We start from the raw sequence: 16763 nt of genomic DNA, 5'->3' as shown, positions 1-16763 counted from the left end.
AGGGAGTCCACCAGGGCGATCAAAGATGAAGAGATAGATTAGTTGCTCAGAGGATGAGCAACACCTGCAGTAGGGGGTGATGATAAGCCCCAGAAATGGGTAATTATATGGGCTCATTTTACGTCTTATTTCGACTTAATCCACCATTCTCATTAGTTTAATGCATGTTTTTTATCATATTTATGCTAATAGAGTGAATTGGATTTAGTCATTATGCCAAAAGTCTAATGTGTGCTTTATGCAGATTTTTGGTCAATTTTGAGACAAAAATCAAAGGTTTAATGAACATTTGGCAGCCAAATTCGTGGAAGAACAAGGGAGAGGATTTGTAGGAGGGTGTCCTCCTCATTTATGAGCGCTTACCTCGAATTCTCCATCAAAAACTCGGAGCACAAAGCCAAGGGGCAGCCAAGAAAGTCAAGTAGGACTACTGTTATCTTCAGTTCCAGGAAGCCGAGTTCCTTGATTTTAGGACTGTTGGAGATCCCCATTTGTATAAATAAGAAGGCTTAGGGCCTCAGTTTTTTTAGTCAGGTTTTAATTAGATTTTATCCATTTGATAGTCTATTTTGGCACTTTAGTGCAGCCTTGTACTCAGCTCATTTTCGAGCTCTTTTTGCAAACAGTTTTGTGATGTAACTATTATTTTCTTTTATCAATGACGATGAATCCAGATTTGAACCAGCACTGATCTTTCCTAGGAGGTTGTAGCTCTTAGGGTTGGACCCAACCCAAGTGCCCAACACCTCCTTTGTGTATTTATAAGTGTTTTTCTTGCATTCATGAAATAATTTTTGTTATTTAGGTTAAATCTTGCTTTGTTACTTAGGTTGTTTTTGGATGATTAGAATAGTTGTTCTTGCTTCAAGTTGATTAGATAGTGTGATAACAAAAAAAGATCCACAAAAAAGCTACCAAGCAAGCCTTGATCTCCTTTCTCCCTCCTTGGGACCATGAATTGAGACCAAGGCACTTTTGCTGCCACCAAAACACTATTTTTGCTTTCCAATGCAATTGCTAGTGTTAGATTTCGAGTTGGAGAAGTTGATATTAGTTGTATTTACATGCTCAGATCTGTTCTTGTTCAGTTTCCATAGCTTTCTTGCATAACTTCCTGTCCATAAAGCTCTATTCAGCACTTATCTAGTTTTTAGGTCAAAAATAGGTAAAAATCTAAGTCACCTGACACGGGGATTCGGGACACGTAGGATTCGGGATTCGTGGTGTCGGATTCGGGACACGCTGACCCCCGGAACAAGACACGTTAGGACACGTTATATAATATTTTATTTTAAAAAAAAATATATATATATATATATATATATATATATATTTAAAAATTTAAAATATATATATATATATTAAAAATTAGTTATTAGCATATTTCTTACACAAATTTTAATTAATGATACAAATTTATTGATTTCAAACATAGATCTTCATCTATAGCTATTAGCATGCATAGTACATACAAAATTCAAATAAATGTCAGTGGTACTGGTCACATAAATGATAAATCTATTAAAAATTTAAATCATGATTCATAATTCATAACTGAAAGACAACTTACAACTACAACTTACAAGATAGTAAGATAAACACACTGACAACTGTAGTTTTCTCATTAAGTCATCAAATCAAAATCTGTTACATAGGTAGTGTTGGTGCAATGCCAATGGCAAATAGAAATAGAAAATATAAAACAACTATAGGTATACAAGCCTCAAGGCATCAATCACCATCAGAATTAGCATCACTGTCCCCATCATCATGGTCCCCACTGCTCTCCTCTGCATCCTCCTCCCCTGTATCCATAGTCGCCTCTGCATCTGCTGGTATGGAGGTTGACCCCTCTAAGTCATCAAAACTAATAGGGTCTAGCACTGGATCACCGAGATCCATGTTGGCCAATGCCAACTCAACAGTGGTGTCCAGACCCATATCATCAGAAAGACATCCCACATCTTTGTCTTTCCCCTCAACCACTCTTCCCTCTGCCTGTAAATAAGACGAAGGTTGGTGTGCGCATACACCATTGTCTCTGCCCTGGACTGCTCAAGCCTGCTCTTCTTCACAGTATGCAAATTCCCATATGTGCTCCAATTCCTCTCGCAACAAGAGGATGAAGTCACCTGAGAGAGGAGCCTCATGGCTAACTGCTGAAGAGGAGGGCTTGTTGCCCCATGATTTGCCCACCAAGAGTAGGGCTTCTTAAGCCCCCTGTCTCTAATCACATCATAACCTCCAAATCGACCAGTGCCAGTGGAAAACTCTGCAAAGGCATCCTCCACCTCAGCAAGCAATGCACTATCCTGATAAATCCGCTTCAATGCCTCTTTCCTCCCCTGTGAGATTTCACCATCCATGTGAGGAGGGAATCTGCGGGAAGGTCCACCATTCAGCCACTCATGGCTGTAGTATTTGGGGTTCAATGAGTGAGCCAAACAATGTAAAGGTGTACAATTCTTGTCCCATCTGCGGACAAGAATATCATGTATGGTATCGCAGAAGGCCTCTGGTGATGTCTCATACTGGGGGCACTCACTCTGTAGAATAATGCTCCTCACAGACTCAATCATGGAATCCCATCCCTCATAAACCTCTCCTAGGATGGGTTTGTCTGAATCTGCAACTCGAAGCAAAGAGATGATAGGGTCCATGATCTGAATAATTAGATCTACCCTCTCCCACCAAGCATCATCTAGTACCGTGCCCTTCACTCTTTTAGAGGCTGCCCGATCTGTCTTTCTCCAAAAAGACCAAAACTCAGAAATAACCATGGACCCAAGAGCAGTCTTGACCTCCCTCAACCTCTTCAACATCATGAATGAAGATGCAAACCGTGTATCAGCAATCTTCAACAATGATAGGTTGTTGTACTCCTTGTAGATAGTGAGGGCATTTGTATGATTTTGCACAAAGTTACGGATATGTCTTGCATCCTCAATAATGCTTCCAATCCAAAGCACATCAGAAGCAATGGATTTCAGTGCTAAGTTCAATGAATGGACAATGCAAGGTGTCCAAAACACTTGTGGATATTTAGCTTCCACAATCATGCCAGCCGCCATGCAAACAGGTGCATTATCTGTAATGATTTGCACACAAGAATCAACACCTACCTCTTCAACAACTCTAATAAATAACTCACCCATAAATTGTGCATCCTTGTATTCGCCAAGTGTATCCACTGCTTTCAGGAAAACTGGACCATTCAAGGAAGACACCATGAAGTTGATGATTGGGTGTCGTGCTGGATCTGTCCATCCATCAGAAACAATGCTAACCCCAGATGTTGGCCATGATGACTTAATAGGCTCGAGCATTTTTTGCACCTCTTTTTTTGCCTTCGTCAACAATGTGGTTCTCAGCTTCTCTGACCCAGGAGGCACATACCCTGCTGGAGCCCCTTGAGTTAGAGCTCGGCACATCTCAACAAATAAAGGTGAACGTGCAACATTAAATGATATGAAGTTTTGATAGAAGAAGAAGGCAATGGTGAGATCAAGCTCTTCCCGTCTCTCTTTTTGGAAAATCCTGTCCATTGGACCAAGTGATCTTCTTTTTAATGCTTGTCCCCGAGTAGAAGTAGAACTCTCACATGGAAATTTGGTGGTGGCTTTCCTCAAAAATGGAAGGGGGTCTTCATTCTTGCCCTTGGGTGCTTTTGATTTTGAAGCCAGTGCCACATGTTCCATACCAACATTGGCCTCCTTTTCCAATTCTTTTCTCTGTTGTGAAGTAATAACTTTACAAGATCCAATCCCACAACTAGGTATAGCCAACAAATGTGATTTCACACGGTAATATGTGCTTTTGAAAGAAATGTTACAAAAGTTGCATTTCCATTGCACATTGCCTCCTCCCTTTCCCTTGTTGTTTGGCCCATCCTCTCTTGTGACATATTTCCACAATGGATATTTTTCATTGTCTTTAAGTCCTCTGCCCTCAACATTACTTGCAGCAGACTCTGATGATATTGGGGGAGGAAGAGCATCTCTACCCATGACATTCTTGCCCTTCCTTGCTGCCCCTGCCTTTGATTGAGCCATGTTACCTCAACCTGTAAAAAAAATGAACAAACTGCTGTAAAAATTTAAATGAACAAACTGCTGTATTACGAAACTATTTACCTAAATTTATATACATATATATAACTTGTTATATTTGAGTGGACTCAGGACTGGGATTTGACTGAGTTATGGGCATGCTTAGCTTAGTTCATTGATGACAGCCTACAGCCACAGCCCACAAGTTATTTACTTATCTATATATGGACTAATACGTTCTTTGAATCTTTTCCTAATGTGCAGACATAATACTCATCACTACCTACAATTTTTTGAAGCTGTAAGACATGCCATTAAATGATTAATGTAAACAACTTCAATATGTTCAGTTCATGGTTTTTCAAACAGTGCGGCAGCACCTTATGACTATACTTCTTCATGATTAGGAGTTGTGCAAGGCTTGACCTTGGAATCACTATTGTATTGAAATTTAAACTGTTTAAATTTGTTCATTCACTAAGATAGAATGCCTTGTTCCATAGATATGGTGGTCTGCTTTCATTACACAGAGATGATATTCTTATTGTAGCTCGTATTATATAAAGATGACGATCTTTCTAAGCTCGTTTCCACAAAAGTGTAATCTTATAGAAGGCTCAGATCACAGAATATGGGCATGCCGCATTGTTAAACCTTTGTACAAAAGTTTTCAGCCTTCCGTATCCACAGCAGATCCGGATTCATTTATATTTGTTTGGACACTATACATCTATAGTTGGTTTATCTCCAAAGTTATAATTTATGGTCATGACTGTTTACAACCACACGGGTTTAAAAAATCACGGGTTTACAACATAGCATTGCCACTGCTCGGGTTTTCTACCGGTGATTATAACGATGCCTGTGCGGCTGTGCCTGCTTACCTGCAGTTTGACGATGCGGCGATGCCTGACGCTGCACGCAGTGACGTTGGGTGGACTGTGGTCGTTCGGCGGTCCGCTCCAAACAGCAACAAAGAATGAGTGAATGAGCAGCTCGACGCCCCTTTTTAACGTTGCAGAACCCTCAAAACGAATCGAAAAACCAGGACTCGCTTTCTGTAATCGAGACACGATTTGTAAATTGGGGCACGTTACTGGACACGACGTGCCCTCCAATCCTGACACGAATCGGCATAGAATCGTGTCCGATTCGACCGATTCGGGATTCGTCGATGGTTTTGAGCGAATCCGGTTTCTTAGGTAAAAATTTGTTTTCTTAGTTCTTGCTTGGGTCAATTTTGAAAAGAAGTGTGCAGCTCACCTGTAAGACACCCCAGCTCATCATTCTTCCATCACACCTACTCCAGTGCATCTCCCAAGGTTTCCTTCACTCATTCGCCATACTTTCCCAAACTTCCTTAATTTCTATGTTCTTGTGCAAAATTGTTTGCTTGACCTTTGAACAAATCCAACCATCTCCTCCACTCCTGATCTTCATTTACAAGGTCCTAGACCCCTTTAACATCTCTATCCAGCCTTCATTTCCCCTTTCCCATAGTTTTTTCCACCTTCAAACCTCCAAAAACCACTTTTAGCCTCTTCCTATAAAACCTCCTGTAGAACTTCCTGTAGATCCCCTGCAGCCTCCTATAGAAGTTCATGCGAGCGATTTTTCGAAGTCTGATCGCAGTGGAAATCTCCAGAAGGGTACTAGGGACTCCTTAGGTCCTCTCCACACCTTCCCAACCTCCTGCAAATGCCCACTCCATCTTCCTTTCGCCACTAAACTCTGCACAGTCACAAATAGTTAAAGCACAAGCATAATAATTCTACATAAAATTGCTCAAAAGTATAAAAAGATGATTTTTCCATATTTTCCTTCAGAAGTAGCTTGAATACATGCATTTTACCTTTTCAATAGTCAATGGCATCCATTTCAGTAGTTTCCATCTCTTTTCTTGCACAAGTAGGGTTAGTGGGTAAAACTAGGGTTTGCTAGGGTTTGCGTTTCCTTTCAGTTTTCATCTTCTTTCTGCAAGTAGACTAGCCTCTTTTGAGTTAGCTTTCTTCCATCACAGTTAAAAGCTTCTTCTGAGAACTCATAGAAGTTGGCTTAAGCTCCTAGCGAACTTGTGTCAGCTGATCAAGTGACAGCCTGCAGTAAGAGCTAGTACTTGTGCATATAGCACTGTCGCTTCCAAGTTTGTTATGAACTACCAGGTTGATAAAAGTAAAGTAGGGAGTCCCAGGAGTTGCAGCATCATTGCTGCAATACTAGAGCTCACTAGATTTCTCTGCATTACATATCTTTTAAATCTCTTTCAAGAAAATCAAAAGACTTCAACAATTGGAATGGTTTCTATTGTACAATCCTAGTGAATTGATGCTCTAAGTTGTTGATGCAATTACATGTACCAAGGTTCAACACCTATATTGCAATATAATAAAGGTTGTTTGTTGACTTGTCTTTGATTAATATGGTTTGTTGCGTCAAAGAACCTGTTAGAGTTTGATTTGTTGCTAGGGTTCCAGACACGAGACATGCACATGCTATTGATGAGTGTGCTTTTGTATCAGAGGTTGTTGCTATGATTTGATATGTTGATGAGCTACAGTGATTGATGTTGTTGGGGTATGCAAATGATAATGGTTTTGTTGCTAAGGTTTGATATTAAAGCCTAATATTGAAGGTCAAGGCATTGTCGATTTCACAACTAAATATTGTACAAAATCCAGGTTGTTGGTTGAATGACTGTTTGATAGTATTAATGATCAAAGTATGTATGTCGACTATTACCAAAGTTTGAGTTGTTGCTAGGGTTTGACATGTTGAGAATATGACTTGATGCGCTTGGACAATGATCGGGACAGTGGTTGTAATGTACAATGGTACAGTGCTGGACAGCGCAATTAGCATAATCAATCCTATTAAATTCAAGGTGGCAGGGTGGTGCAAGAAGAAGATTGGAGTCTCCTTCAGGTTGGAGCCTGTGCAAGGTGTTGGAGAATCCTTTCAGTCAAAGTTAATAAAACCAAGGCATTGGGGCGTCCTTCAAGTTGGACCTAGTAAATCAAGATGTTGGAGCATCTTTTCAGTTGGAGCCAATAAATGAGGGGGTTAGAACCTCCTTCTAGTTGTTGCTGGAAAAGCTTGGAAGTTGGAGCCTTTTTGTTGATGTAATCATCAAAGACCTATATTGAAAGTGTTCAGTGGTTTTTCTCCCAGAACAGTTTCCACCTAAAAATCTCGTGTACTGTCTTTTATGTTGTGCATAGTTGAAAGATGTTGCTGATTTATGTTTTGATCTATACTGCTAATGATAATTAATGCTCTGTGAAGTTAAAATTAACTAATTGAAGTGAAATATTGATTCACCCCCCTCTCAGTATTTCCAACACTACTAACAACCACTTTTCAATTTGATCCTTCAGAAAATGTTATCGCCCTTCATATTGTTTAGCAAATTACAACCCATGGCAATGGGACAATTATATACAACATCAACTTACAAAGTGCTTCACAATCAGTATATATCTTCATATTTATATCGATTTTCTCACAGAAGAAACTGGACCTCTGGTCAAGGATCTGAGGTTGCTTTTAGAAGCTCTTTTCTCTTTATATTTTTGCACTGTTTGTCAAAAATCTATACATTGAAAATCATTTAAGGCAATATTTTGTGAAAGACAATTTAGAATTTCATAAATTTGCCTTCATTTCTGAGTAGGTTTATTTTTCACACTTCTCTCTTCCTGGACCTTTGATGAGAATGCAGTAGTAACAATTACCTAAGCAACATAAACAAAAACTATGCCAGGGCCCAGAACAATCCTAACTAGTTTAAACAACAGAACATAACGACAAAACATCACCCCAAACCTAACTCTTATAAAAAGGACAAGGAATTATATGAAAATGTGGCAACAAAGTTTCGTCAGAAATATGGACACACAAGATAGGCATTATTTAGAATGTTGCAGATCAGTGCCTGCATATACGTAAAAACCAGAGCCCTTATTCAATCATTTTAACAGATTTTGAAAATACTATTTCAGATACATTGGTTATGTGCTTACCTTGGGAGAAATAATCAGATAAAAAAATTTGAAAAGGAGGTTCCCTTCTAGATCTTCAGATTCTATGAAGAGACAGAGATAATAACTAGACCAAGAAACCAACCAAATAGGGCAACTAAATCCTATCAATATTATAGTAAGAACAGAATCAGCCCTCCAATTAGAAAACTGCCAGTGGCATGATGGTAAAAATACAAATATCTGGCTATCAACATGTTTCACAAAGCAACATAATTAAGAAAGTGTGTTGCATAAAATATCTGTAAAAGCATGTATACCTCGCATGGCAATTTGAACTTGAAGGCGATGTACCCCATTGCCAAGTCCAGCATTCCTGAAAGTCACAGCATTTACTCAAATCTGAGGAATGGGAGAAGATAATACTTAGAGATGGGAAATAGAAGAGTGTGTATCATTATGTTGTATCATACCATTTTTTCCAGATATCAGGTGCCTTACGAATTGTTCCATCTCCACTGCAAGGTACATCACATAATATGCGATCAAAAAGTAACTCTGTCATACTTTCTGCATTAGGGTCTTCATTCATCTCAAGTCTTCCACTACCATTATCCTCTGTCTCATTCATTGCTTGCATCAACATGCCATTATTTTTGCAACGGCAACTTGGAAAGTTTTGTGCTTCGTGATTGGTTACCAGCAAGTTAGCACTGCACATCCTCTTTGTCTGATGAATGAGAAGATTGCACCGCTGAACATCAGCATCATTTGCTATGACCTTCCCATGTGAACACCAAGGCAAAAATGGACCAAAATGAACAATAAATATTCAGTCACAGTAGGTAGGAAAAAGAAACTATGTAGGAGCATAAAATGCTTCTCATATCAGAAAGAAAAATGAGTAGTACCATTCCCTTGGGTAGAAATGCAAGCATAGCTGATTTGTGAATCATCTCTAGAAGTTGAAATGTTTTTGATCCAGGTGCTGCACACACTGTACAAAAGGATTAATCACGTTACTAGGTACCTTAATTTCAAAGTTAAATAAGTATGAAACAATGATACTTAATTTGAGTGAAATAAGATGAAAGTGTATAATAAGGTAAAAAGTTAAAAACTAGATATATGTAAAAATACACCAAAGTATCCACCCAAAATGTCCTAAAAGGAAGACATTTTAAGTCCCAATCTATATATAGATTGCATATATCAGACCCATTCCCCAATCAATGTGATTTATCAACCCCTAAACCATCTAACAAAGAGAAAATTACATCTTATTACGATATTGCAGGACTTGCAAATTAATCAGCAAGTCAAACTCGAAACAAGAAATCACTACAAGTGTCAACCAAGTCATTATCATTTTTTTCCAAAAACTCTTCTGACCAATGTTATCAGAACAAAATCGATGATTAAACTGGAAAGCCCTCTAAACCGAGAACTGGTCGGAGGTGTTGGAAATAGTATCTCCCTTTTAGCCTAGTGAGCACATTAATTACTTTTGTCTTGGTGACATTTACGAGTTATATTACTGTCATTGGTAGAAAAGGTACTTAGAAGTGTTGTATATTTTTCTAATATTAAAGTGAGTTGAAAAAAATCATTTAGGAGAAAAATAGAAAAGCGTACACAACTTGAAAAAGGTACTAGGAGACTTTTAAGAGATGGAGCCAATGTGTGAGGGGGGTCATTTTGGGAGAATTGATCTCAACCACACATCATGAGATTTGGAGATTAAATCTCAACCACTGGATCCTAGGGTTAGGGATTCAATCTTTTCCAAGGAGACAAAAGAAGGAAAAGGGATCTCATTCTTCACTTCACACTTGAGAGAGAGCATGTGGAGAAGACATGAGAGGAGAAACTCTAGAAAAGAAAGGAAGGCTCCAATTTCTAGGAGGGAGGCTGTACTTGCAGCACGATTTTCAAGGAGGCACGAAAATCGAGAGGCTGCATGAATTTTGAGGAGAAGAACAGCACAAAAAAATGAGGCATGAAAATCGAGGATCAGAGCAGCATGAATTTCGAGGAGGAACAGCAATGGTCTGGCCCAAAATTCGAGGCACGAATTTCGGGACTGTCACCAACAGGCAGCATGATTTTCGAGGCAGTTTTCAGAAGCTGTTTGGCACAAATTTCAAGCAGGTACAGTCGGCCTTTTGCACAGAAAACAAGGCAGACTTCAGCACTGTTTTCGAGGCAGATTCTGGGCACGTTTTCTGAAGAGTTAGCCAGAGATAATTTGCTAAATTTTTGGGCATGTAAATTTTGTGGAAATCTGAAATTTCAGTGGGCACAAATTTCCAAAAATTGCAATTAATGCTACAGCAGAAAAAGGGAGATAAGTACAGTGAATTTGTGTACTTATTTTATAATTTCTTAAGCAATAAAATCCTCTTTTGAAAACCAGTTTTCCCTATGAGGCTCTAGGGTTTTCTCCGGGGTCAACTTGACCAAGAATAACTGATTCATATGTGTGAATGATTGCCAAAGTTATGTGTTAATTTTCAGTTGATAGGAAAGTGAAAAATAGTATAAGTACTCTTATAATGTTTGCAATGAATGCATACTGATATTTATATCAGCATGACAAAACATATGGGTTGGACCTAAACAAACACATGCAAAATTGTAAAGGGTGCAGATCATAAATTTTCTACATGGTATCAGAGTAAAGTCAAGGATCAACTCTCAAATTTCCGTGACCTGATAAAGAGGGCAGCAAGCATCTAAAGTCTTCAAACATTGAACCAATATCTTTGAAACCTTGCCAGAAACCCAAAGACTTCAGCAGTTCAGAGGGAGGGAGGTTTAGCTTCCAGATTTGCTTCATTTTGTTGGTTGTTGGGTCATGGCTACTGGGTTGAGAGTAGAGGACAGATTGATGGGGGCTGAAAACTTTGGCCCATGGAAGGAGAGGATTATTCTTTTACTGGAGAAGGTGGAACTGTGGGATGTTGTTGAAGTAGCTATGCAAGCACCCACTGATCCAGCTCAATTGATGGAGTTCAACAAGAAAAATGTGAAGGCAAAGAGGATCCTTCTAGATGCCATCAAGGACCATTTGTTCCCTCATGGTTCAGGGATGAGATATGCATATCAGATGTGGGATTCCTTGGTCTCCTCTTTGCACCAAAGTTCTAATGAGAATAGAAAACTATGCAACACCAAGATGACCAAGACTGACAATGTCGCTTCTTTCCTCACTAGAGTCTCACGGGTAAAGGATGAGTTCACTTCCATTGGAGAGGTTGTTCCAGAGGAGCAGTAGGTTAGGATCTCCTTTGATGGGTTCACCGAGAAGTGGGATGGCTTTATCCACGGCTTTGTAGCTAGAGAGCACTTTCCTGGTTGGAGGAGGATGTGGGTCGATTTCATCCAACAAGAAATCAGGAGTGTGAGGGGTGGCAGCAAGAGTAGTGGGGGAGGTGAAGAGGAGAATGTTGCTATTACGGCAAAGGGCAAGAAGGGAAAGAAGATCAAGAAGGGGTCTTCTATTGGAGCAAAGCAAGAGAAGGGGAAGCAGAAGGCTAAGGAGAAGGACATGAGCGAAATGAAATTCTTTGCTTGTGAGAAGATGGGTCACTATGTTGTTCAACGTCCCAACAAGAAGGGTAATAAAAAACAAGGAGTTGCGGCTCCAGCAGATGTGGATAATTTTGTGGCTATGTTTGATTCAGAGTGTGCTTTAGTGGTGAGTTTAGCCATTCATGTCACATCTACCCGTGCATGGTTCATAGACAGTGGAGCATCTTGCCATATGACCGGATTTAAAGAGCATTTCACAAGCCTTTTGGAGGATGACATCAACTTAGAGGTTGTAGTTGGCAACAAGTCCAAAGTCAAGGCGACAGGTTTGGGGACAATTTCATTTCAAATGGAGGCATCACCTCCTCTGAAAGTGGCAGATGTTCTTTACGTTCCAGGGTTGAAGAAGGGATTGATATCAGTGTCTAGCTTGCAGGACAAGGGGTATGAGGTACTGTTCCGGAAGGGAGAAGTGTTGATATATCCCAGCGGATCCAATATCGAGTCTGCTTGTGTGATTGGATCTCGCAGTGGGAGATTATACAGACTTTTATTTCAGCGTCTTAGACCTATGGTAGCGCAGACTAGTAGCAATGAGTTATGTGAGTTGTGGCACAGGAGGATGGCCCACTTGCACCATGGAGCTTTTAGGATGTTGAGGGACATGGCTACAGGGTTGCCTAACTTCACCACAGAGCATCATGATGTGTGCAAGGGATGTGCTTTGCGAAAGGACACCAAGATAGCTTTCCATAGTAGTGTAATGTCCCAAATCAAAAAAAATTGGAACAGGCACTTCGTATAACACTATCATGCATTTACCAAAAGATTGCCATGTAAAAATAGACAAATAGAGCACTGCAATCTCACAACATAATAGATAAGAAGACTCTCAGCCTTATTATATTAGATAATTGGGGTTTTACATGCACATACAACCCATACAACTGAGATAACCTGGCCTCAAACAGATCTACAACAATGCCACAAATCGGCCTCCAAACAATTGAAAAACAATACACTACAACCTGTGAACCCTCAATGGATTCACCAAGGGAACAGATGGGTGTTCGCCCAATCTCTCTATATCACCCGAGGGTTTTCGTCCTGGGGCTACCATGGAGTAGAGAATTGGGTTCTCAACCTCTCATACAAGAATCAATATCAAAACCAAGATGTCCTCCAATGGCCTCCTCCTCCTCTTCTATAGATCTAATGGACCCCTCTAGAACCTTCTATTTTATTATTATTTTAATCATGGTGCACTTTTCCTCTTTTATTTTAATTAAAATATTCTTTTTAATGCGGGAAAAGGGTTAATTGGCCACCATGTCTCCTCAGGTCACTGAAACTCACATCCAAAAGTCCCATCATGTAGATCTTCTCGTTCCAGTCCAACGAGCTATTACACTGAGGTGTTCCATCAATTAATCTCTCTTGAATGCCACCTGGAACATAATTAATTAAGTTATGCCCAATAATAATGTTGATTTTTGAAAGTTGTCGGAATGCAACGGAACGAAAGACAAGTTGTGTTGATGATGGAATATGCCAAGCGAATGCCATCAAATCCCATAAAAACTCCTCAAAACTCCCTCGGGACCCCTGATGACATAAACTTGCTCCACAGACCTAGCCATCCCCTATCCTGGAAATCCACCCTAGTTGTACTATGAAGAAGAATAAAAATGGGGACATAACAATCTCCCGCCCCAAGATTGCTTGCCCTCAAGCAATCAAAATCTGTGGAGCAATATGGCAGCCCAACACCACTGAGACCCAATGCCCGGATCCCATACGAACCCCCAGTCCACGTCGCGTCTCCAAGCTATCGAAACATGACTAGATCCTCCAATACCTGGATCCCATGTCCATCTCTGACTCAACCTGCTACCAGTAGATCCACCTGGATCAATGCCACCAAGAAGAAGCGTTAATGCTCCATGGCTCCTGTTGTGTTGTAGCTCCAGCTGTGAATGTTGCCCCACCAACTATGTACCAGCTCATCACCTCTCTCCAATCCAATCCTTCGCATACCCCAAGGTCAGTCTCACCATACTGATGCTATGTTGACATATTGATGAGTGGCCAAACTATGTTGCAAGCCCTATCTATGTGCTCCTGAAGAGGGTTGCTCCCTGAATGTCCTACGGCGCTGCCAGTTGCCTGTGCATTAGCCCGCACCTCATCAATAGGTCGGTCTAAACATGGATGCACCACCATCTCCAACAACTCCTGTCGTCTACTATCCTCCTGCCAAACTATCCGGTCAATCTAAAACATCTCCCGAGGACAAGTGTCTGCAAATACTGTCTCCCAGGAGACTGCTTGCACATCTGTCTACTCCATTCCAATGGCTTGTTGATCTAGATTGTCATTGATGTCAATATGGCAATATTCAGGATAATAAATAATTATGTAAAGCCAAGCATAGCAGATCCATGAAGCAACAGGGGTAGGAAGAGTTCATCGGAAGCCATCAAAGAAGAGCTATCGTAGCAGAGAAGAGCTAATGGGAAGAAGAGTTATCGGCACAGTGTATCGGAAGTCATAGGAATAAAGAGAAACCACAGGAGCGACGAACCAAGACAATGCAAATCTATCGCATATGCCAAGAGTAAGAGCCATATCGAAGAGAGTAATAAACCATGGGAACCCTTTCGCCAGTATATAATATCGGCAAAAATCTTATTGGCGGTTCTATTATATTAAATTATGTAAACACTGCTCAAACCCCCAATTGCGATATGAGTTACGGACCCGATGGTCCCATTACAACACGCCCTAAAAAATATCGCATCCGCCATATCGTTAACCTTAAAACCTTTCACATACGAATCCGTCAATTGCGATATAATATGCGGACCCGTTGGACCAATATATTACACCTTAATGAAATACTGCATCCGCATTGGAAGTTATGTATCACAAAGGAATGCCACTTAAATCCTTCAATTGCGATAATATTGTGAACTCGCGGGACCACTACAAGTCACCTTAATGAAATATCGCGTCTGCCTATCGGAACGTTCATATCGCAAGTCATAAGGGATGTATATCCAAATCCTCCAATTGCGATAACATTGTGGACCCGCTACACCATTATAGCATGACTTAATGAAATATCGCATTCGCAATAATCGTAAGTTTCAAAGGGATGTCAAAATGTCGATTGTGTTATAATACACGGACCTGATAGCTCCATAGAATATACCTTTATGTAATATCACATCCAGGCATCGGGGAAGATAAGCAAATCATAAGGGTTGTCATTGTCGGACGCCGATTGCGATAAGACTTGTGAACCCGACTGTCGATTGCGATAAGTCTTGTGAACCCGACTGTCGATTCCGATATTAGATGTGGACTCGACGCATCTATTGACGATGGTTTAATATTATATCACATATGTTTCATTGGCAGTATGAATATCGGCCATGTTACATCGGTGATGTTAAGAGTTGCAATTGCGGGACCTCCGAAAGATGCAATTCTGATTGATCCCGTGGATGTGGGACCTCTTTGGGTACGGTCCCTCCTATAAAATCTTCCGTAAATAAAACAAGTTTATGAGTAATTGGATCAATATCCATAAGTCTGCCTCTCCTTTCAAATGAACGTGTCTTTTGAGTATTAGGGAAACCTGTATAGATACAAGTTATAAAACCTCACCTTGATTGATGGGGAATCTGCACAAAAAAAAATTAAAGAAGTTCACAACTCGTGAACTTGAAGAAATAGAGGAAGCCAAATCTCAAGAAGCCAAATGTCTAGCAGACGACGAAGGTGCAGCAGAAGCCGAAGGCCGAGCAAAAAAGGAAGAAGAAGATAGAGCGGGAGGGCAATCTTTTGACCTGATTCATCTTGGAAGGATCAGACCCAAAGTGAAGCCATATCGCAGACAGCACAGCGCCCTGTTGCAAAGACTACAAGGACAAGGTTTTGTAAAGAAGTCCTTGGAAGCAATATAATACAATCAAACATTTCCTGACAGAGTAAATCTATAGCGTCGAAGCCCTTGGAGTTGGTGCCTCAGAATTGGAAGGATCGGTGCCTCAGAAAAGAGAACGTCTTACTACTTCATGTCCCTTGGACCTAAAGTTTGGAACGTTGTTTTGAATGGGTACAATGCCCCTCCCACTCTTCCTACTGATCAAGATGAAAGGAAAGCATACATTGCCAATGCCAAAGCTCTAAATTCCATTACCAGTGGAATTATTGATTCTGAGTTTACGAAAGTCTTGAACTGTGACTTGGCCAAAGAAGTATGGGATAAAGTGGTTAGCCTATATGATGGGACTCCAAGGTTAATAAGGCAAAGTTTCAAACTCATAGGAGGCAGTTTGAAAGTCTGAAAATGGATGATGAAGAAGATATTACATCATCCTTCCTCCGAGTAGCCGAAGTAGTCAACTCTCTTAAAGGATTGGGAGAAAAGATTGAGGAAAGCATTGTTGTTCAAAAGGTCATAACATCTCTCCCAGACAGATTTGACTCCAAAATAAGTGCTATAGAATAAATGAAGGAACTAGACACTCTCAAAATGGATGAACTTCATGAAATCCTCACTGCTTATGAGTTGAGAAAAGGAATCCCAAGTTCCAAAGATGCAGCATTCAAGGCCTCAAAATCAAAAAAGGGAAAAGGATGGAATACCAGCAGTGATGACTCCAATGTTGAATCCGAATTGGCGCAATTTGTACGAAGACTAAAGAAAGGATCCAAGCTAAAAGGTAAGCATCCTCTTATTTGTTTCAACTGTGGAAGAATAGGTCATTACGCTGCAAAATGTCCTCATAAGCATGACAGTGATAATGAGGAAGGAAGGATATACAAAAAGAAAGGATTTATTAAGAAGATTTTCCTCTCTAAACAAGATGAATATCATGAGGATGAATATGTGGTCATCAAGAAGAAATCATCCAAAGATATCTTCCATCAAAAAGAAAGTAATGATGAATCAAATGAAGAGTGATTATGTTGGAAGCAAGGAAGTCCTATTTAAGGCATTCACTGAAAATGATGAAACAAGACAAGAAAACGAGGAAGATACAAATGAATTACTAATAAGTACCATTGAAGAAAATGAGGAGTTACAAAAGAAGGATATCTCTCTTAAAACGGACAAAGAGGAAGCTAAAAGAAGGGAAGACATTATATGTCAAAGACATGAAGCTGAAATAGTATCTCTCAAAAAGGAAGT

The 16763-nt window shown here is 40.1% G+C and overlaps 1 protein-coding gene across 1 annotated transcript in view; it reads right to left on the bottom strand.

Moving 5' to 3' along the window:
- LOC149191989 (uncharacterized) overlaps positions 1 to 16763 on the bottom strand; it is a 458880-nt gene that overhangs the window by 238550 nt on the left and 203567 nt on the right. The window contains exons 7-9 of the mRNA XM_089404452.1: positions 8938 to 9023; positions 8500 to 8807; positions 8347 to 8402 (exon numbers count right to left, since the gene is read on the bottom strand). Coding sequence (XP_089260578.1) covers positions 8347 to 8402; positions 8500 to 8807; positions 8938 to 9023 — 450 coding nt within the window. The remainder of the gene's footprint in view (positions 1 to 8346; positions 8403 to 8499; positions 8808 to 8937; positions 9024 to 16763) is intronic.

Source organism: Pinus tabuliformis, chromosome 2_2, assembly GCF_031772625.1.
Source record: "Pinus tabuliformis cultivar Carrire ecotype Pingquan chromosome 2_2, CPIR1, whole genome shotgun sequence".
Lineage (NCBI taxonomy): Eukaryota > Viridiplantae > Streptophyta > Pinopsida > Pinales > Pinaceae > Pinus > Pinus tabuliformis.
This window is presented reverse-complemented; position numbering and strand designations above follow the sequence as displayed.